Source organism: Lissotriton vulgaris, chromosome 7 (genome assembly GCF_964263255.1).
Source record: "Lissotriton vulgaris chromosome 7, aLisVul1.2, whole genome shotgun sequence".
Taxonomy (NCBI): Eukaryota; Metazoa; Chordata; class Amphibia; order Caudata; family Salamandridae; genus Lissotriton; species Lissotriton vulgaris.
The window spans coordinates 197,070,810-197,093,280 of NC_141695.1; the positions used below are offsets into that span (position 1 = coordinate 197,070,810).

General features: G+C 41.9%; 1 protein-coding gene across 1 annotated transcript in view; it reads left to right on the top strand.

Annotated features, from left to right (window-relative positions):
- The window catches only part of LOC147701178 (claudin domain-containing protein 2-like), a 171,797-nt gene that overhangs the window by 122,832 nt on the left and 26,494 nt on the right, over positions 1–22,471 (top strand). The window contains exon 4 of the mRNA XM_086929933.1: positions 1,990–2,139. Within this exon, the coding sequence (XP_086786059.1) occupies positions 1,990–2,139 (150 nt within the window). The remainder of the gene's footprint in view (positions 1–1,989; positions 2,140–22,471) is intronic.

Consider the following 22,471-nt stretch of genomic DNA (forward strand, 5'->3'; position numbering starts at 1 on the left):
CGGCCGTCCAAAGTCCTGTGTGCTTGGTCTGCACAACACTTAAGTGACTGAGTAGGCTTCACTTATGTATCTGATATTTCATTATTAGTTGGTTCATATCATCCGCATGTGCTGAGGGCAGGATCACACTGATGCCAGCAAGATCCTGCCCTGCAACCATGTGGGTCATGTTATGTTATGTTAGTTGAATTTATGAAGAGCGCACGATTACCATTGGGTGTCCTGGCGCTGAGTTCAGCCTAATCGGTAGTCAAAGCATTTAATGAGAGAACATCCAGGTCTTCAGACCCCTTCTGAAGGAGAGAAGGTTATCAGCGTTCCTCAGATGAAACAGCAATTCATTCCAGGCCTTGGACATGCAGGTAACAAAACTCTTTCCGCCCCAGCTGGTTTTCTTGAAGGTGGGTACTTGGACAAATTTAGCTCCCAAGGATCGCAAGGTTCTACTGGGGGTATACCATTTTAATCTTATTCTCAAATGGTCGGGCCGATACCATTAGGGCCTTAAAGGCTATACAAAGGACCTTGAAACGGACCCTTTATTTAACCGGGAGTCAATGTAATCGAGTTAATTCTCCTTAGACCGAGACAGAAGTCTTGCAGCTGCATTTTGGACTATCTGAAGCCTATTGAGCAGTTGTTTTTGGGCACTCAAGAGAATGCTATTACAGTAGTCCAAACGTGACATAACCAGAACTGTGACAACTGTTGTGAAGTTAACGTCCGAGAGATAGGGTTTTATTTTCCTTAAAGTTCAGAGAATTAAGAAGCAAGAGGATAAGATGGAGCTAATGTGATCACAAAAAGTCAATTTATTGTTGACTATTACTCCTAAATTTTTCACTTTCATGTGAGTACATCTTATTTTTTTATAGCTCATCTGCTAAATAATTTTGTTTTCCATTTCTGCTCTGAATAAAGGTGTGCACATAGATAATGTGTGGGTAACTCATGCAGTGTGTAATCACAGAAACATATGGCCTTAACAAGGGAGACGGGGATCAAGGGCACCCCGGTCTGCCTTCTGCTTTTCCCTGTGCCCCTGAATCTGACTACTCAGGAAAGAAATTAGAAGAGGCAGCAAAGGATTGAGAAAGCCATTTTGGGTAGGTGAGGTGTCTAACACAGTTCAATGATTAGGGCAGTGAATGATGTTTTACTACAAAGTCTTAATGCCTCCCTGGATAAACTCATTGTAAAGGGAGATATCCACCCAGACAAAACAAGTTAGGGATAGGTGAATGGATCAACCTAACCAATTTAGGTGCAGCAGGGAGATCCACCTAGGCATGTGAAGGATAGTTTCAGTCATCCATCCACACAACTTGAGTATAGTGGGATGATCCAACTAGATACACTGAGGACAGTGAGCTATGGGTAGAACAAATGTAATGTAGCTGGAGTGATCTAACTGCCAAGTTAAGGATAGCTTAATTGATCCACCAATACAAGACAGGTATGGGGTAGCTGTAATGATCCATAAAGATGAATTTATAGTAGGAGATTCAACAAGACAAGAAAAGAGTACCAGGGGTGATCAAGCCACACAACTTGGTATGGTCTTTCTCCTACACAACTTAAGGATGGTGGGTAATTTGCTTAAATGAGTTAAGATTTGAGACATTGGAAGATTGATCCTCCTAGGTAGATTGTAGCTGGAAGGATCCACTTAGACCTGTTGAGAGTGGCTGAGGTGATCCACTCAGACAAGTTAAAAATATCAGATAATCCACCGAGACAGGCTACGGGTAGCTGGAGTGAGTCAGCTAGACAAAACAACTCATGGGAGGCTGAAATGGTCCAAGTAGATAACTTAAGGATAGTCACCATGACAAGTTACGGATATAAGGTGATCCTCCTGCTAGCTTAACAGTAGTGATGGTGATGTACACGGACAATTTAAGCTTAGTGGGACTAATTATGTACCATCAGGAATGAGTCCTGAATGTTGTGCTCTTGCTTATCTGAATATTTCTTGATTCCTCCCAGTTTTCATAGATTGCGCTCGTGCTGCTACTATCCTGACATTAATATTTCTGGTGGCAGCAGTGGTCATCCAGTCTCTAGTCATCTGGTTCAACAATCGCCTGAAAGTTGTCAGAAAGCAAAAGCTGACGTCAGGATTTGTTTTCCTTGGAGGTACGCATGCAATGCTTCAAATTCTTGTAAATCTTCGATAATCCAAAGATATGTTTTATACTTTCAATTGGGGAACAATAGAGCACTAGAGGAATAAGCCTGCAATGTACTTTACCGAAAAAACACTGGAAAGAAAAATCCACCATAGTGAGTTAAAAATGACAGACATTTCATCAGCATATGTTGGCACACATGGTAGTCTCCCTGATGTAGCAGGTTACAAATACTATGGGCCTCATTTACAATTTTTGCTGCATGGCAGCACAGCAAGTCACTTTGCTGTGCTGCCCTGCTGACAAAAGGAAAGGGCGGGAATGCACCAAATCTATAAGATACAGCATATTCCTGTCCTCTTGCACAGTGCTGGCATGCAATTGGCTGTCATGTGTTAATGCAGACACTCTTGTACCATGTTGCAAGGGTGTCGCATTGTTGGAATGATTGTTGTTGTGCAGGAAGGCATACCTTTTCCTCCTCTATGTGTGATGCATAGAGAGAAGAAGAAAAGAGAAATAAAGTTATTTCTCCTCATTACATCTCACCTGGGGAGGTGTCGGCTTTTGCCGCATTCCCAGGTTTACCGGTCCTTGTAAATCCGGGAATGTGTCAAAATCCATAGGTCTTGTACAGGGATCACTGAAATAATATCGACTGACAAAATATCGACTTGCCAAAATATCGTGGACAAAATATCGACAGTCAAAATATCGAGTTTGTATCTACAAACAGGTAAGTACAAAAATATCGAGTACAAAATATCGTTAACAAAAATATAGATGTAAAAAATATCGACTTTATTAAAAACAGTGTTAAATTAAATTAATATTACATTTTAATTACTAAAATATACTTAAAACGACTTAAATTAAATTATAATAATTAAATAATAAATGAAAATAATAAAAATAATTTTTTTAAATCTTATTTGTTGACCCTGAACCCTAAAAATACCCCTTTACCCAAAAACCCAAAACTGACCCTGAACCCTAAAAATACCCCTTTACCCAAAAACCCAAAACTGACCCTGAACCCTAAAAATACCCCTTTACCCAAAAACTGAAAACTGACCCTGAACCCTAAAAATGCCCCTTTACCCAAAAACTGAAAACTGACCCTGAACCCTAAAAATACCCCTTTACCCAAAAACTGAAAACTGACCCTGAACCCTAAAAATACCCCTTTACCCATGAACTGAAAACTGACCCTGAACCCTAAAAATACCCCTTTACCCATGAACTGAAAACTGACCCTGAACCCTAAAAATACCCCTTTACCCATGAACTGAAAACTGACCCTGATTCCTAAAAATACCCCTTTACCCATGAACTGAAAACTGACCCTGAACCCTAAAAATACCCCTTTACCCATGAACTGAAAACTGACCCTGAACCCTAAAAATACCCCTTTACCCATGAACTGAAAACTGACCCTGAACCCTAAAAATACCCCTTTACCCATGAACTGAAAACTGACCCTGAACCCTAAAAATGCTCCTTTACCCAAAATTTATCAATATTATTTAATTACCAATTAATTATTAATTAACAATAACAATAAAGTAAATATATTAGAACATTAGGTGTAATTATTTTAATAATTAATATTATTTTTTCAAAATTAATTACTTAAAAATAACACAAAATTATATATATTAAAAATGTACTCTAATTAATGTAATTAACTAATTACAATTAATTAATTAACAATTATTTACTAATACAAAATATATTCAAAATTATATTAATTAATTAACTAATTAATATTAATTAATTATCAATTAATTATTAATTAAAAATATTAACAACCATATATTAATTAATTAATTATTATTAAATTACTTCCCCTATAAACCCACAACCCGCTACAGAATTACATTACGCAATTATTATCAAAACAAAATTCATGTAATAAAATATTTTATAACATTAATACACACTATTCACACATATTATTACATAAAAATACACTATAAAATATTATATATTATTAAAAAATCGATATTTTTGCTATCTATATTTTATACAGTCGATATTACTTCACTTACCTGAAAAACGATATTTTTGTAGTCGATATTATGTCCAGTCGATATTTTGTCCAGTCTATATTTAAAACTCGATATTATGTCCAGTCGATATTTTGGAGTCGATATTTTGTCTCTATACCCTTGTACAGGAATACCCACTGCAATGCCCATGGAACGCCTGCGTTACCTTACTCCGTATCTATAAGGTCATGAAAGTGGCTTTGCATGGCCTAGCAGATAAGGGGCTGCACTCCGCGCCATTGGTGAGTCAAAAAAAGTGATTCACTGGTGGTGTAATAGGTTTGTAAATGATCCCCTATATTTGTTCTTTCCTAGAAGTTTGCAGCCATATTGACTTTGGTGTTTCATAGAGGTTGTTCAGTCAGACATTATGGTAGACCTAGGGGAGATGATGCTAAGCAGGGCATGTCTCTGCAAATGGCATGTCTTGTATCTAGGCTACGCTAAATAGAAGTTATGCTGTCAGAGGTGCATACGGGGATCCCACTGTTTACTGGTGAGGTCTCCTTCAGTATAACAGACATCATTTTCCTGAACTTCACCTATTTCTCAGCATCTCTTGTTCCAGTATTACAGCTGGTATCTGTTCAGATTGTCATCCTAATCCGTTACAGATCTTCAGGATATTCACAAGCGGTACTTTCACATACAAGGAATCTGAATGAGGATCATTTATATAGTCAGTGGCTACCTAAAACATGAAACGGAACAAGCCCCATGGGACACCCTTGCTTCAAAGTTTGTAACACGACTCAGCCACTGTGGCAAATTTATAATACCCCCAAACCCTTTGTTCCTCTATGGGTATCACATATCTATGTCAATTATGAAGGTCTCTTACTATCGCTTTGGGAATTTCTGTAGTGTGCAATTACGGCAAATTATGTGGTGAACTTTAATTTATGACAATATAAACAGTGACCCCTCACAGCCTCAATACTCTAATCTGACACAGCTCCTCATTTCTTTAGGCCCTAGACAATTTGCTGACAGTAAAAAACTCATAGCTGTGGGGTCCACTTATATGCAGAAGAAGCCCTACAGGTATTAAAGCAACCGCCCTGGAGTGCCCTATCTCCTACACAGTAGGACTCATCACAGCATCCATGAGGACAAGGCAGCCCAGACCCGCCTCCTTACTGAGTAGGCAGTAATGTACTTTCAGACTTTCAAAGTTACTGCTTCTTCAGGATCCACAATCCTGCAAGTTTCTTTTCATGTCCCCAACCTAGTCATCCCCACTCCCTTCTCGACCGGGGCAAAACGGCAGTCTTCATCCTCCTGGACCTCTCGGCTGCATTTGACACCATCTCCCACTGAACCCTAGCCACCAGACTCCATGACACCGGCAACCGCTACAAGGCACTCAACTGCATCCGCTCCTTCCAAACTGGCAGAACTCAGCGAGTCAGACTCCCTCGCTACCTCTCGGAACCAACAGAGACCAACTGTGGAGTGCCCCAGAGCTCCTCCTTCTGTCTCACCCAATTCAACGTCTACATGCACCCCCTCACAACCATCATCAGGAACCATGGGTTCAACATCGTCTCTTATGCCGATGACACCCAGCTGATCCTCTCCTTCACCAACAAACCCAGCATCATCAAACCCAACTTCAAAGAAGACATGAAAGCTGCCACCACCTGGATGAAGAAAAGCTCCCTGAAACTCAACTCAGAAAAGGCAGAAGTCCTCATCCATGGCTCCGCCGCCGCCGCCACATAGAATGACTCCTGGTGGCCCTCTGCCCTTGGAAATCCCCTGACCCCGAAGGACCATGCACGAAACCTCAGCATCATACTAGGCTCATCGCTCACAATGAACTGCCAGATCAACCTCAACCTCCTCGACCAGCTTCAACACCCTCTGAATGCTTCGAAAGACTTTCAGATGGATCCTAACCGAATCCAGAAAAACTGTCACGCACACACTCATCTGCAGCAGACTTGACTACGGCAACTCTCCCTATGCCGGAATCAACAAGAAACTCCTTCAAAAACTCCCGACTGTCCAGAACCTGCAGCCAGACTGACCTCTACAATTTGAAACTCCACAGCCATTCTCAAATCCATCAGGGGCGTGAGACACAGGAACAGAGTTAACCCATTTTCAGTAGGTTCTTATGGCATTGGCGCATGGACAGGGATGGTATTTCTTATCAATACCCCAAAAGGGATTGCCTTCTTTGCTAAGTACTCATCCAGGTGCCCAACCCAGAGCCTTCCCCTCTCAAACCTGAAATTGTTCTCCCCCTGAAAAATGCTAGTCTTTTATCATGCCACACCTTCCCATCACAGAGTAGTGCAGAATTACTCAAAAGTTTCACCACCTTCAGAGGAGTAGAGCATTTACTTTCTCCTTTACAAGTTAACCTCCCTTTTTTACCTTCATAAAGTCACCAACACAAAGGTTCACTTTTTCACACCATGTAAGTGATCATATTTTTGCTTATATTTAGCTTGTTTCATTTCCATGCAATTCCTCACTTTTCTTGGTGACCAAGAAACAATCATCGTGCATCCTATACACCCCATATTAGCTTTAGTACATGATGATCTCCCCCTCATCAGTTCAAAAGGGCTATAGGCTGTTGAATCCCATTGGGTAACCCTGTAGGCACCCACCGTTTTCTAAATCCCTCCCAATCCATCCCATTAATGTTTGGCAATTCAATTATCCCGTTTATGACTCTACTGAAAGGTCCAACACTTCCATTGTACTCGGGATGATAAAGGGACATGGTCTTGTGTACAATTGCAGTATTCTTCATGACATTCTTGAAACTATCAGCCAAGAACTGTCCTACATTATCAGAAATAATATCCTTTGGCAACCACTCAAGGGTAAACACCTCTCCTAAGAAGCACAACAACGATTCAAAATCTGCTCATTGCACTACTTTGATTTCAGGCCACTTGGTAAAGTGATCAGCCAGCACCAGAATGTATTTGTGCAAACCATTAACATCTTTCACAGGTCCAAAGATGTCAATATCTACTTTTTCCCAAGGCATAGTCAGGACTGCAATAGGGTGCAAGGGTGGCTTAAGTGTGATTAAGGTTTTGTCAGAATTAATACACTTCACATACTCCCTCACCACCCTCTCAATTTTCTTATCCACCCCTGGCCACTAGCATGATTGTTTTACTCTACACTTGGTTTTTACTTTCCCAAGGTGACCCTCTTGACAAAGGTTTATAACCTTATTCTGGGATGCCCTTGGTGGAAATAACATGCCCCATCTAAATAGCAACTTTTCATCGACAGATAACTCATTCTTTACTTCCCAAAATGTAATAAGGTCTTTACACAACAGAGTTTTCTCTGGCCAGCCATTTTGGACATACTTAAAAGCAGTTGTTAACACATCATTGTGGAAGATTGAATTGGCCCATTTCTCATGGCCAGTACTTTGCAGTTCTTCCCCAAAAACAGTTGCCACCAACCAATCAGCCTAGTCATTCTTTACCTCACCATCCGCAGGTAATGGACATCTGCTTAAAAAGTCTGCAATTATGTTATGCATCCCTGGCACCTAACTTATTTCATACATAAAATTGAAGAACTGCATGGACGTGCATGAACTACTGAGAGACACATTTCTTAAAACCTGTGACGTGAATGACTTCTGTGAGAGGTTTTTGGTCCGTTCGCGCTATGACATTAGTGCCCCAAACAAACTGTCTAAAATTCTGAGCCCTCACACACGCCCCAAGGTCTCCCTCTCAATAACAGAGTACTTTTTCTCTGTTGGGGTGAGTGCTCGGACAGTAGACTACAATGTCCTCTGTTCCATCTTCCTGCACCTAGGACAGCACTGCCCCTAATCCCTTCCCACTCACATCAGTGGTGATGGCACGTTTGAGCTTGGGTTCAAAACTTTGAAGGGCTAGTGCAGAGCAAATATCCCCCTTAATGCTGTCAAAACAGAATTGGCGTCATCTCTCCATAACAACTTGCACTGGTTCTTGAGTAGTGGGCGAATGGGAAATATTTTCACTGAGACTTTATTAACAATCTTGGAATAGAGCTCAACTAATCCTAAAAAGGATCTTACCTCATCCTTACTTTGGGACACAGGGCCCTTCTTGATAGTATCAACTAGTTTTAGACTTAGGACTGATCCATTGCTAGCTGATCTCATGCCCCAAATACCTTTACAGTGTTGCTTGTGAACCTGTACTATGGGCAACTTAGCAGTCAACCCATAAAGTTTCAACATTCTTAATACTTCTAGCTAGACCTCATCATGCTCGTTTCTATTCCTACCCATGACCAAGATGTCATCCTGGTAGAAAATCACATTTCATATGCCTTTTAACAATTGGTACATGAGTTGTTGGAACCTGGCGGTGGCTGGCGGTAATCCAAAAGAAACACAGCTAAACTTGAACACACCAATCGGGGTGATAAATGCAGTGAGATGTTTTGCTGCTGTTATAGAGAGGGACCTGGTAGTACACTGAAGTAAAATCTATAGTTGAACGCCATTCCATATTTCTAGTAAAGGACGACAAATCAGAAATCCTGGGCAGAGGGAATATATCCATTTAAATGTTCTTATTAAGTTCCCTTAAGTCCACACACAAACTGATGTGGCCATTCTCCTTCTTTGCCACAACAAGGGGGTGGCTACCAGGTACAATGACTTGGCTTGTTCAATTGCTCCACTGTCCACCAATTTGTTGAGCTCATTAACTACCTCATCCTTAACACTCATAGGTATGTTCCTTATTTTATGTATGTAAGAGCGAACATCTTCTTTCAAAATTATTTTGTGCGCAAAACCCTGATGTTCCGCCCAATGAACCAGTGAAAAGCGTAGGAAAGGTTGTATGTCAATACAGCGTGGGCTTTTACCCCTCGTGCCATTACAAAGCGGGCTTTACAACGCAAGTTGTTACCACAACTTGCGCTGTAGGGTGCTGGACTTAGGAATAGTAAGATTTACTATTCCAACACCAGCCTACGTACAGTAGGGAAGGTGTTGGAATAGTAAATCTACTATTCCTTAGCCTAGAGCGCCCTCCAGTGCAAGTCGTGGTAACGACTTGCATTATAAAGCCGCGTTGTAATGGTAGTGCAGTGTAAAAACCACGTGGTAATGGATGTTCCCCCCATAGGGGATGTCATTGCTCATTCGCTGCTTTCCTTCTTATCACTGCCCCCACTTAAGACAGGATCCGGACTGTTGGAATTAAGCAGGATGCCCACATCTTCTTGATCCCACCACCCCAGAACACAAGGACCAGACATGGACGCATAGAGATTACACTCAGCATGTCTCCCTATAAACTCAAATAGCAGCTTATGGTATCACAATAAATTAATAACCTCGCCTGTGTAACTCTGTGGCTGAATGCCTGCCTTCTTCAAACTCAGCACCAATTTTCCCACGGAATAAATCTGACCTTGTGCCTTTATTAATACTGGTGTAAGGCGATCCAGAATCTGCTACTAGGGTCACTTGAACACCACCAGCCAACACATTGAGCATTGGTTTTTTCCTGTGTTTGCATCTACCCATTTCATCCACTCATGTATACTAAGAACCCGGGAGTCCTCTACATCAGAATTAGTCCACTGACCATCTTGTTCGCACTCTTTGACCACACACTATACAGACTTTGATTTGCGACACACACTTGCAAAATGTCCCATGATCTTACATTTTGCACACTTCTGGCCCAAAGCAGGACACCTCTTATCCTGGGCCAAATGAGAGGTGCTACCACACCTGTAACACTTTCCCTCAAATCAGTCATCCTCCACCTTGGATTTTGTTTTTCTACACTTTTCTCCTCCTTCTTTGATTGACTTGATCACATTTGTGGGGATTCCTTCCCTTAACAATTTTGACTATATCCTCACCACCCTCCTTTTTACTAGAAGAAAACACAGATTTATCACACCTGGAAGTAAGCTTGGTCTTGCTAATTATGGCTGTAACTTCCTGCAAACTAGAGTTCCCATAAACCCATAACTTATCTTGTAGGTTGGGATTATTGCAGTGCATGATGACTTGGCCATATACCAATTCATCTTTAATCCTCCCAATGTTACAAGATAATACCAATTACCTTAAAGCAGCCACTAAGGGCCAGATGTAGGTAAATGCATGTTTGCGATTCCTTAATAGCGATTTTTAGGGAATCGCTATTAAGGAATCGCAAAATGCAATGTAGGTAGGAATCGCAATATTTTTTGCGATTCCTTAAATTTCCTTAATTGTGAATCCCGAATTGCAATTCGCAATTAAGGAATACCTTCCCATTCATTCCTGTGGGCCAAGAGGCCCATAGGAATGAATAGGAATTGCTCCCTCAATTAGCGAGTCACCAAGAGGCACTCGCAAATTGCGGGCAATTTCAAGGGTGCCAGGGTTCCAAAAGGACACCCAGTTGCACCCCTGAAATGTGCATGTGTGCACATGTGGGGAACATACATGCCCTTAGGGCATGAATGTGTGCCACATAGCACTTAAAAAAAGCAAAAAAGTGTTTTTTTAAAGGTAATCCCTAATTATCACCAACTTGAAGTTGGATTAGTGATTCCTTAAGGCTAAAGTGCACTTTCTTTTGTGCTACTTACATTGCATTTAAGGAATCGCAATTTGCGATTCCTTAAATGCAAGAGCAAAATAAGGAATCGCAATTTTGCGATTCCTTATTTTGCTAGAAGGTTTCAACTTGCCTACATTGCTCGCTGCCAAATAGCGATCGCAAGCACTAGCGATCGCTATTTGGCCACATACTTCTGGCCCAAGGTCTTCTATTTTCTCATTGGGACATTGTTTATGATGGTGGAAATTACACACTATGGGTGCAAAATAAGCATCTAAGTCAAATACGTCTCCTTCATCCCCAGAGTAAGATTTCTTTTCCATGAGATTGTACACCCTCAAATACCAAGGCTGAAGGCAGTGCAAAAGAATTTTTCTTCTTTGTGTCTTTAGACATATCCTCACTTTCGGAACTGTCGATGTAGTTAATGAAGCAATCTTTCCGGGGCATATTACCAAGAATGGCATTAAAATTATCCCCGGTTTAGCGGCAGAAAACTGTCGCTAAAGTGGCAATAATGGGCTTGATAATATGCCCTGGAGAATTCCAATAGAAGCCCATGTTCACACCAGAACATGGACTTCTTTTGGAATTCTCAAGGGCATATTACCAAGCCCATTATCGCCGTTTTAGCAGCAGTTTTCTGCCGCTAAACCGGCGATAATTTTTAACGCCGTTCTTTATAATATGCCCGTCCATTCTTCCAAACTCGAGTTATTCACTTCCTCATCTTTCACCATGAAAGACTGTGGAGCAGGAAGATTCATTGCAGCCATAGCAGTACAGTATTCTCAACAAGTAAACACAAAACAACAGTTGGACCCCTCACCCAAACATGTTGAAGCTAAAATACAAAAGTTACCTAAGTAGCTACAGCATAAAAGTAGCCACTGCCACGAATTCCACAATTAATGATGATCACTTGCTCCACACTCACAGCTGGTGTGCATGTCACTGTATACTTGCTGCACTTCAGAGGTCTCTCGATTGGTAACACACAGTGGAAAGTGTGCATGTCACCCAAATAATTAACCCCAAGCACAAATGAGTACTTGATCCTTGACACACGCTTCACACCAGGTCTGCATGTTACTGGATTAAATTGCTGAAAATTCCCTTCTGGGGCAATATGCATGGTGTGTGTATCATCTGAAAAAAAGCTGGATGCTCCCAAAGGTTGCTGAATTCAGCAACCGCTGTTACTATCCAATGCAGGAAACTATTGTTGCTATCTTGTGCACAGTGCCGGGCTCGATCCAAGATAGCCGACACAGCGTGACGGATGTGCTCATGCAAGCGCAACAGCTGTGATCGTCCCTCCTTGATGGTCCTTGTGACGTGGCAGGAGGCTGTAGCTGCACACACAGATGGCTGCGGAGGTGTCCCTCACATGTCTTCCTCGCGGCAGTCCAATAGCAGTAATGGACACTCACATGTAAGAGTGTGATTATAGACCAAAACATTGATCCGCCCCAGAGAAAATAACACAGGGATGTGAATACTTCACAAGCAAGTGAAGAACATGCCCACAACAAAGTTGTACTTACGCTGTACTTCTGTTGCAGTCTTCATTTGAAGGAGGTGTTCATAAATGGTTGGGTGGCTCCGAGCTAGTTTGCTGAGTTTCAAGTCACCCTTTGCCGCAATTGTAATGATGAATTTAATATATAATATAGCCTTTGGATATAAGGCTTTATTCATCAACTCAAACCTCCGATACAGCACAAGCACAGAGGTCCTTGTCCACCAACGTCCAGCTACACAATGGCAACCCTCCTGTGTGACCTCATACCGTTACAAGAGCTCGGTCAAAGGCTGGATCTCCAGAACGCATCAGAACTCACAACATACTAGCTTGCAAGGTCACTTGGAAATGGGCTTACCCCTCTGGTTTGGAGGGTGTGATATCCAGGTTATCTATTTGTCATGGGAGAAGTTCTAGAATGTAGGATGTGAAGGATGACAGTTGGATCTAGTACTGGGTTGTACTGAGGTGCCACAAGCTTGTTCTGTAATAAACTCAGGGGCTTATTTATGAGAGGTTTGCGCTGCCAGAGTATCACTTTTTTTTACGCTCTGGCTGTGCGAGCCTCTTAATCTTATCTATGAGGCGATGCAAAGCCACTCTGCGTGGTGCGCCTTCCTGCACAAAAACAATCTGCCTGCAACAGAGGCACACTTGCACCATGGTGCAGGAGTGCCTACATTGGCGCTAGGCAGCAAACATTGGTGCTAGGCAGCACAGGGGGAAGAATCGGAATCCACTGTATTTCATAAATACAGTGCATTCCTGGCATTTCACATTGAGGTAAGGTAGAGCGCCAAAAAGACTTGCGGCACTGCCCTATGTCAATTCCTCATAAATGGCCCTCAATCCTTACCTGAATGCTGCGTCTCTTCACTACAAATTTGGGGACAATGATAGGATGTGGTCCTGACCTGACATTCTGTTCGTTTTAAATGTCCATGCTTGAAGGGAGAATGCAAGCAGGTGCCGTGTACACTGTATCAGGCAGAAAGGTTTTTCGTGTCAATGAAGTACTGGGTGCACAGCCTATTATAGGAGCACTGAGAAGCAATATCAGTGGTGCAACTGGGTAAGTGGAAAACCTAATAACCACTCAAAAGTTCAACCAGAGAACTGGCAAAACACAACAATATACACACGAAGATACCCTATGCACACACAAAGTATTAATGTACACGTAGGTGGTAGTACACGCAAAAGTAAACAAATGATGTAGCAGAGAAATGGTCCAAATCCTTGGTTCTTTAATATCTGTATGCTTTACAACAGCCAGCCGACACGTGTTTCATCGCTTACGCGAATCTTCAGGGCTCAAAATGGCTGCGTATATGCCAAAGGTCGCTCTGCCGGTGATACTTCCAACCCGGTGGGGCCCTAGACCAATTCAATTTCAAATATGGAAGTAAAAGACGTATACTGGAAGCTCCGTATGCCTCAGCATATATCCCGGGAGCTTAAATCCTTATCATTGATATGGAGCGAGTAACTCTATGGCAGCAATAGCAGTCTGGATTCCTTCCTTAAGGATTTTATTGCCACGCTCAACCAAACCGTTGGAAGCGGGAGAATACTTAGCAAACTTCAGATGTTTAATATCCAGGGAACCCAAAAACGAACACATTTTCTCAGAAACAAAATGCGTTCCATTATCCGTGACCAGACATCTGGGAGCACCCTCCACTAAAAATAACCTACTTAGAAACAAAATAGTGTTTTCAGTATTAGGAGCATCAACAAACTTATAATACATCCACTTAGAGTGATAATCAACTGCAAGAATCAAATATCTGAACTCTTCAGAAAGAACTAAATAGGGCCCTGAAAAATCGAGACCCACCTTGATTCAAGCTTCCTCAGGAAATTCAGTGGAATGTAACGAAAGATTAGGTAACTTCCAGTGCTTATCAGAAAGTAAACACTCCTCACAACCATCAATCAAAGCTCTAACCTGAGCTTCCAAGCCCGGCCACCAATAGTGTTGTCTAGTTTTCATGCAAGTTACGCCTAAGTGACCCTCATGACCTTTTTTAATAATAATCTTCCTCAAACTGGATGGGGGGACAAACTTATCACCTCTAAGAATAATACCATCCTTCACCGAAATTTCATCTGCAACCAATGCAAAGTTCCTAAGATCACCAGAAAGATTTCTAATCTCAGGCCAACAACCTTTGCAAAAGGACAAAACCCTAGACAGCACCAAATCATCTAAACAAGCTTTCTTCCAATCCTCCTCAGAGACAAACGAACCACAATTTTCAACTGCATCCAAAACTGCCACACATTCTACCTCATCCTCATCAAAATTTTCCTCATCATCCTCCTCCATCAACATCCTTGATAAACAGTCAGCACGAAAATTTCTACTTCCCTGAATGTGCTTGATGTCAAAATTGAATTCCTGCAATTTGGAAACTAACCTGGTTAACCTAGCCGACATTGAATTACTATTAGAAACCTTGTTAAAAATGAAAGCAAGAGGCTTATGATCTGTCAAAATCTGGGAACTTCAGTTCCCAAATATACATTTTAAATTTCTGGACCGCCCAAACACAGGCCAGTGTCTCTCGCTCAATAGTGCTATAGTTTTTTTCAAAAGATTTGAGCGACCTGGAAGCAAAAGCTACCGTCTGTTCATGACCATTTACCTGTTGGCTAAGAACTGCACCCAGTCCATTCATACTGGCATCCACAGTGATCATTGAAACACAATCATGGCGAAAAGCATGCAAAGCTTTCGCTGAAATAACCAAGTCCTTGACTTTTTCAAACACACCATTTAATTCCTCCGTCCAAATAAACTTTTGACCCTTTTTTAGAAGACAGCAAAGAGGATCAACCATCTGAGCGTACTTACATACAAATCCTGCATAGTATTCTGCTAAACCCAGAAAAGAGCGCAGAGCATCTTTATCAGTAGGTGGTTTAGCCTCCTTGAGAGCCCTAATGACCGAAAATTTAGGTCTAATACCTTTATCTGAAATCGTATGACCTAGGTAATCCAGCTCATTAACACAAAACTTACACTTGTCTGCTCTTATAGTCATACCACTATTTTCCAAAGTTCCCAACACCTTTTTTAGCAAAATCAAATGTTCATCAGTAGTTTTCGAAAAAAACAGGATATCATCAAGGTAGGCCTGAACTCCCACCAACTCTTTGAACCAGGAATCCATTACTCTCTGAAAAATACTGGCGGCTGAGGCCAGCCCAAAAGGGAGTCTCAGGAACTTAAATGCACCAAAAGGTGTAACAAACGTAGTAAGTTCCTGAGACTCCTCACTCAGAGGAATCTGGTGGTATGCGGATTTCAGGTCGATAAGGGAAAACCCCCAAATTTGCCGGAAGTTCGTGAATCTTTGGAAGGGGATGTCAATCCACCACAATATTCCTGTTTAAACCCCTCAAATCCGCACAGAGCCTAATCTCCCCAGTTTTTTTTCTTGCGACAACAATCGGGGCGACCCATTGGGAGGACTCAGTGGGCTGTATCATTTTCTGATTAGTCAAATCCTTCAACACTTTTTTTTAACTCCTCTCTAGCACTCAACGGAACAGGCCTGACCTTATGCATGACAGTTTGAGCATTAGGAATCAATCTGATATTATGCACAACATTTTTAATACAGCCCACCCGATCTTTAAAAACCTCCTTAAAGTCTTCAAGTAAAGGTTTGCAGTCGAAGTCAGAAACCCCAACACTCATGACTTCCATACATCTCACCTTAATGGGATTAACGTCCCCAGCACCAAATACAACCCCATTTTGGCAAGATCCTTCCAGCCCACAATGTTTTTCCCCTTAACAGCAACATAAACTTTAGTCATTATACAACAACCAAGTACTTCCACCTTAGACATAAAGAACCCCAACATGTCAATGTCCTTCTCCCCAAAAGCCTTCGGGTTAATGTCTGGAGAAGTTAAAGGAAGATCTTTACTCCAATTTTCATAAAAATAAGAGTCGCGCAGAATAGTCACTGGAGAACCTGAATCAGCCATAACCCGGGTGTGGATTCCATCAATCAAGGAATCACAAAAAGGACCTTTAATTTCCAACAAATCATCTTTGTAATCCAAAGTCAGCAGCAAATTGACAAAAGAATCTGAACATGACTCCAAATCGCAACTTACGTTGTTGACTTGAACTGACTTTTTTTGATCCTTACAACATTTTTGAAAATGCCCAAACCTCTTGCAATTTGAACAGCGCTTATTTAAGGCAGGACAATTAGGAAAATTACCAATGTGGAACTTTGAGCCACATCTATAACAGAACATTTAAGCCTTCTTCTGCATTGAAAATGTTTTTTAACAGCAATTTTCTCCCCAATAGCCATAACCCCTTCATCAGCTGAATCCTCTTGATGATATATCACATTAACTTTGGAAGAGGTGCTAGCTTGCAAGGCTTTAGTAGAAATTGCAGATCTTTCAATACCAAGAGCCAAGTCAATCCCTTCAGAATGGGGAGGTTTTTTGCAGCTTAGAATCCTTTCCTGGATTTTGTGAGAAGAACAATTAAAAACAAATTGGTCCCTAATCATGTCATCAACAGTAGGACCAAATTCGCAAGTTGTAGCTAACACTCTCAGTGCTGAAATGTACTCTTCAACCTTTTCTTCCTCCCCTTGTTTCCGTTTATAAAACTTATGTTGTTCCAACATAATATTAGGAGATTCAGAAAATTGCTTCTTGAGCCTTTCAATAGCCTCCAAATAGATATTCCACCGTCTATCACCAGATTGACCAGCAGGAGGAGGAATAGGAGGAATACTCTGAAAAATGCGCTGAGCAGCTAAACCCAAACTGCCAAAAAGAAGAGCAAATTTCCTTTCCGGGGAATATTCTGTTGCATCTATAGCAACGATATGGTTTTCAAAGAGGCCAAACCATTCTGTCCAAATAAGATTGGGTTTACCAGGTTTGGCCAAAAACGGAGGAGGTTGGGTAAGTTGGTTAATTTGTTGATTCACAGACATTGTCAAATGTCAAAATAATAAAATAAAAATAATGTGAAAGATAAAATAAAAGCCAACTCCAACTTGAAAACCAGAATTAAAATGTTACCAAAGGAGAATAAAAGGTGTGCGCATCACCGTGACACGCAAATCTTCCAGAATGAAGTCAAAACCGATGAGTGTATAATAACGATATACAGATAAACAGGTCTGCCGCATGACGATCCGCTCCGAAGACCGTTACTAGGGCAACAAGGCTTCAACAAGCATAAAGATGGCCGTTCCGTAACGTGAACGACGTCCGCACCCAGAATACTTTGCGGCAACGCGCTACGTGAAACGTCACAAAAGCGCAAACAAAGTCTCGTACTGCATTCAAACGTTGGGCTTGGCGTTCGCCATCAGCTCGAGCCGTCAACGAATGCCGGATCCCAGGAACTCAAAAAAATAAGCAGAGAGATGGATCCCACCAGACTCTCATATCAAGCGAAAGTCCGGAATTTAAATGCTGCGCCTCAATATTTCCAGCGAAGGAAGCAGGAAGATGACGGATGGCTTTCCAAGCGCGGTTCCAGCAAGATATCTTGCAGGTGGCTGAAGACTCCCAGCGTCGCCAAATGTAACAAGAGGGAATCCAGACAAAGCAGGTAGGATTTCTTGTTAAGTAACATTTATTGTTATTTCAGATCTTCAGCCACAGCGCAGCGCAGAGCAGTACGTTCCCATGAACCAGGATCGTCCAACTGACACAGCAGAGGGAATCCTCGGGAACGTACACTCCAGACAGAATACAGAGCCGGCATTCCTAACGTGGAACATACTAAACATTCCCCAACCAATTCAGACCCACTACATTGTTGCCAATTGTTTTGCTCCCGAGGTTGAAGATGTGGTGGGGACAGAGGTCCGTGGGTGCTCCAGAGTGCACAGAGTTCATGATAGAGATTGTAGATTGAGTTGTGAGAGGGTCCTATTGGGTGAGCATGTGTTTGGGGTTTGTGTTCGTGGGTGTGAGCAAGCTGATGCTGTCGGTGGCAGGGGGTTGGATGTTTTCATTGATGACAGATCTTGCCATGGAAGTAGTCTGCCAGGGTGTCACACAGTTCTTGGGAGGGGCTTATATCATTCTTGGTGGCTGTGGTGTTGGAGAACTATTTCACAATGGTGAGGAGTCCCTTGCTGCAGTTTGAGTTGGCTGCTATGGGATCTGCTAATGCGCTCTTCTTTGTTTCTTTCATGAGGCGGTGGTACTGGTTGAGTGCTGTCTTCAAGGTGGTGTGGTCTCCGGTCTCTTTACTGGTGAACTATTACCTTTCTAGTTACTGGCAGTTGTATTTGGTGGATTTCAGCTGCGCTGTGAATCAGCTGGCTGTATTTGAATGAATGAGGGTAGTCCATTCTTTGTAATTTCAATGATGTATTTATTTCAGTAGTATTAAGGAAGAGAGCCCCACCAAGAGCAGTCTGTGCTCTGCTCAGCCCATTCAGCAACTGCTTCAATTATACCAACATTCTAACATTCAACATTCTAAACTTCACACATCCTGGCAGAGCAGCATACTACATCTTCTCCCTTCTTTGAAATGAAAAGGGAGAACTTCAAGAGGAACAACAATAGGTTACAAGCAAAATTTAAAATGAAAACATCTTGAAGGGAATGAATGATGAATACATTTTTAAACATGTAATGACAAGTTGATGAATTTCAAAACATGTAAATGAGTGGATGAACATGAATTAAGAAAGAACCCAACCCTTCTTTCTCCTTTTACGGAGAGAACAGATTTGAATAAGATGCAAATGTTGCAAGGTAAATGGAAGAGTGATGTAAAGAAAATTAAGAAGAAAGATGAAATTTGTGCAACAATGGTGGCGCAACCATGAAAAATGAAGAATAGACATACTAATCACCACCAGGGCACACTGGTTGGCCAGACCAGTGTGGAGGTAGCGAGCAGAAAAGAAATGGTAAAGAACACTAAGTGTAGTAGATAGAAAGGAAAAGCACTTTAGATATGTGAGGGAGGTGTGTAAAGTACACCTAGGAGAATTTTGAAAATAAATTCACTAAACAGTATTAAAATGTAAAATCACATACAAATACTATGTAGGGTGAAATGCATACTGTAATATATCCCATGCACAGGGGATGTCAGAAAAGTACCGCAATATAACGTGATAAGTAACGCTACATAATGTAAATAAGCACTGTAATGTAAAGTGCAAGCTGTGCAGAAACGGCACACGCCAAAATGCATTGCCTGAAATTGTGAAAATGGATGACCACATGAAGCAGTACAATTTCCCCCAAATTGAGTGGAAGGTGTAGAAGAGACCCACACAGTACAAAGTAAAAATGTAAAATGCATCATGGGCATTAGAAGTGGAAGTACCACATTAAATGAAATGATGAACAAAAATGCGCATAAAATAAACATATAATGTAAAGTGTAAAACAATGTAATGTGTCAGTGGGTGTAGTTTAAAGTATCACACAACGTAAAGATGAAACTGACATTCAGAACAGAAGAAGGTGTGGAAGCATACCACACAGTAATATGTAATATGAAAAAGCTTAAGAAGTTGGTGTGAATAAAGCTGCCACACAGTAAAAATGCAAATTGCAGTAACAGTTAGTGCTAATAACGTGTTAAGGAAAGTACATGGAAATAATGTTAAAGTCATGAAAATAGTGAATGCTTAGCAGGTAACCAGGCAAGGTTGAACCTGATGGAAACAACTTCAATTTAAAATAACAGAAGAAACACTCGAAAATCTGTATTTAAAGAGGTGGAATTTTGTTTTCCTTGAGAAGACGCAGTGGTGAAAAGAAACCGCTAGATGGCAGTGTTGTTAAAGTTAAAGTAGAGTACTTCGAGTACGTACAGCAGATCGAGTGATGAAGAAAGTTTCCAAATCCATGTGAGGAGGCAGCAGGTTTAAAAATGAAAAAAAAAATTGAACAGTACCTGCGGAAAATCCATAAAGACAATCCAATGTTCTTGACTAAAATAGATATGCAGGTGGAAGGCACGCCGGAGACCCTTGGGATGCTTGGCTGGAAAAGAGTGGAAGCATGCCTATCGCTGTAATGATAAAGCTGAATTGCGATAGGCAAGTCTAAAATAAAGCGTGCCTATCGCTGTAGAAAATGCTGAAGTGCAATAGGCAAATATATAACAAAGTGTGCCTATCGCTGTAATAATGATGCTGAAATGAAACCGCAGATAGAATGCAGGGGACTGCACATGAGATGATGAAAGATGCCAATCTAAAATGGCTGCACGCCGACGTTAGAGATGCTGGGTGGCTCCCGGCATCAGCGTGCTTCAAAGTATTTCATAAGTGGTAGGAAGGCTGACTCACGTCATAGAGGAAGATGACTAGATCGCAATGGCACGGGACACAGGTGAGGCTGCATGTGCTGTGCACGTGCGCTCATTGTGAAGCTTGAGCGTAGTTTGAAATTGGCAGGGCGGTTTAACTGCAATGTTGTGAAAGCAAGTATAGACATATTTTTAAAAAAATGAAATAAAATGCCACCGCTCGCCAGACGGTGTAGAAATTGAGAAACTGTTACTCTGAGAAAATGTGCCGGGTCACGATAGGTGCCACAGTACACTCAAGAGGGCACTCTGGCAATCGCTGGGAAGAGGGTGGGCTCACCTGCAGTGCGGTTCATCCTGGAACTGTTCCCTACCTTTGAGTCCAATGCTAGACTTGTGCACTGGTGGGCTGTCAGCAATGTAGAAAATGTTCTTAGGCTGTCAACAACGCAGGAAATGAAGCCTAATGTAGATTGAATTAAGCAGACAGCAGGGGAAGTAGGCAAAGACAGCACGGCTGACACATCTGGAGTTTAGGGCGATCGGTGTCGCAGGAACTGGGATGCAGGCAGGTGCTGGCATGCAGGTAGATACAGTAGACAGAGAATTGAAGGATCTGCAGATAGTAAATGGCACTAATTTTTTTTTTTTTTTTTGGTAAACCTTTATTAGCATTTCTCAGTTACATTCAAAGTCTACCAACCGACCCGGTTAAACAAAGGTACAGAGGTAGTGCAATCAAACAATATAGAACAGAATCAATGCAGAAGTACACCTCACAGTATCCATGTGTAACTCAGGAGAGTGTATTAGAACATAATCACAGGATTAAGGAAGGTTTGTTTTTTTAAATTAAGAGAAAGCAGGATCTGATGCCGCACAGTTAGACCTTGCCAATGCTAGGGTTACGCCTGAAATAGGATATTTGCGGCAGGACCATCATAGGCAGGATATTCGTGTCAGGACGTTAAATCAGGATATTCAGAAAACATTTCATATCCCCACCCAAACAGTGCCTGTCCGCCATGTCATAGAGCATCAAAAGCGGAAACCCTTTTACTGAACTAGGAAAACGCACGGGAAAATACCTCTAGACAGACCCGCAGAAGAAAGGAAAAGAATAAAAGAAGAAAGGAAAGAGAAACCAAAGTATTAACAAGAAAAATAAAGGCCATAGAACTAAAAAGATGAATCGAAAAACAAAAACACCCCACCCCCATCCCCCACCCTGCACCCCTGCATACGGCTACGGCCTACCCCCCCTAGCAGCATGCCTGTCGCCCAATATCTAAACCCGAAATATAGGAAGAAAGAGATAAAGAGGAGAGAAAGAGACGATATTCCACACGAAGTAAGAGGAGGAAAAGAAAAAGAAATGAACGAAAACCCCACGAAATGGGAAAGAGAAAACATGGAGGGTCCCCAGTACAGGCCCCCGCCCCCCCCCCCCCTCCGCCGCCCCGCATCCCTGCAATAATACCGTGGTGGATGGTGAAATGTCAAAGACATAAGCAGATTCAAGATCACAATTACAGCCCAGCCCCGCAAGCCACCCAGGCAAGATGGAAACCTCCCCATGCTAGAACAAAGGAACTGAGTGTCATTGATGGACATGCACTTCAATGTCCAGAGACAGAAACATATCGCAAACAGTATAAGCGGGAGAAGGCAAGTAGAACAACACAGTGATCGGGCAGACCAGATCAAAAGGAATAGGAAGCCTTGCAATGTTCCGAGTAACTGCACCGTCAGGAATCATCCGCAGCCATTTTAACCGTCTGCAATCCAAAGAACAGTGCGTAGGAGAACCAGGGCAGCCATTTCGCAGTTTCAAAGCTCGACACCAGGAGAGGCGAGCAAAAGGGAAATTAGTCAAACATAGCCGATCAGGTGTAGAAAAAGCAATCAAT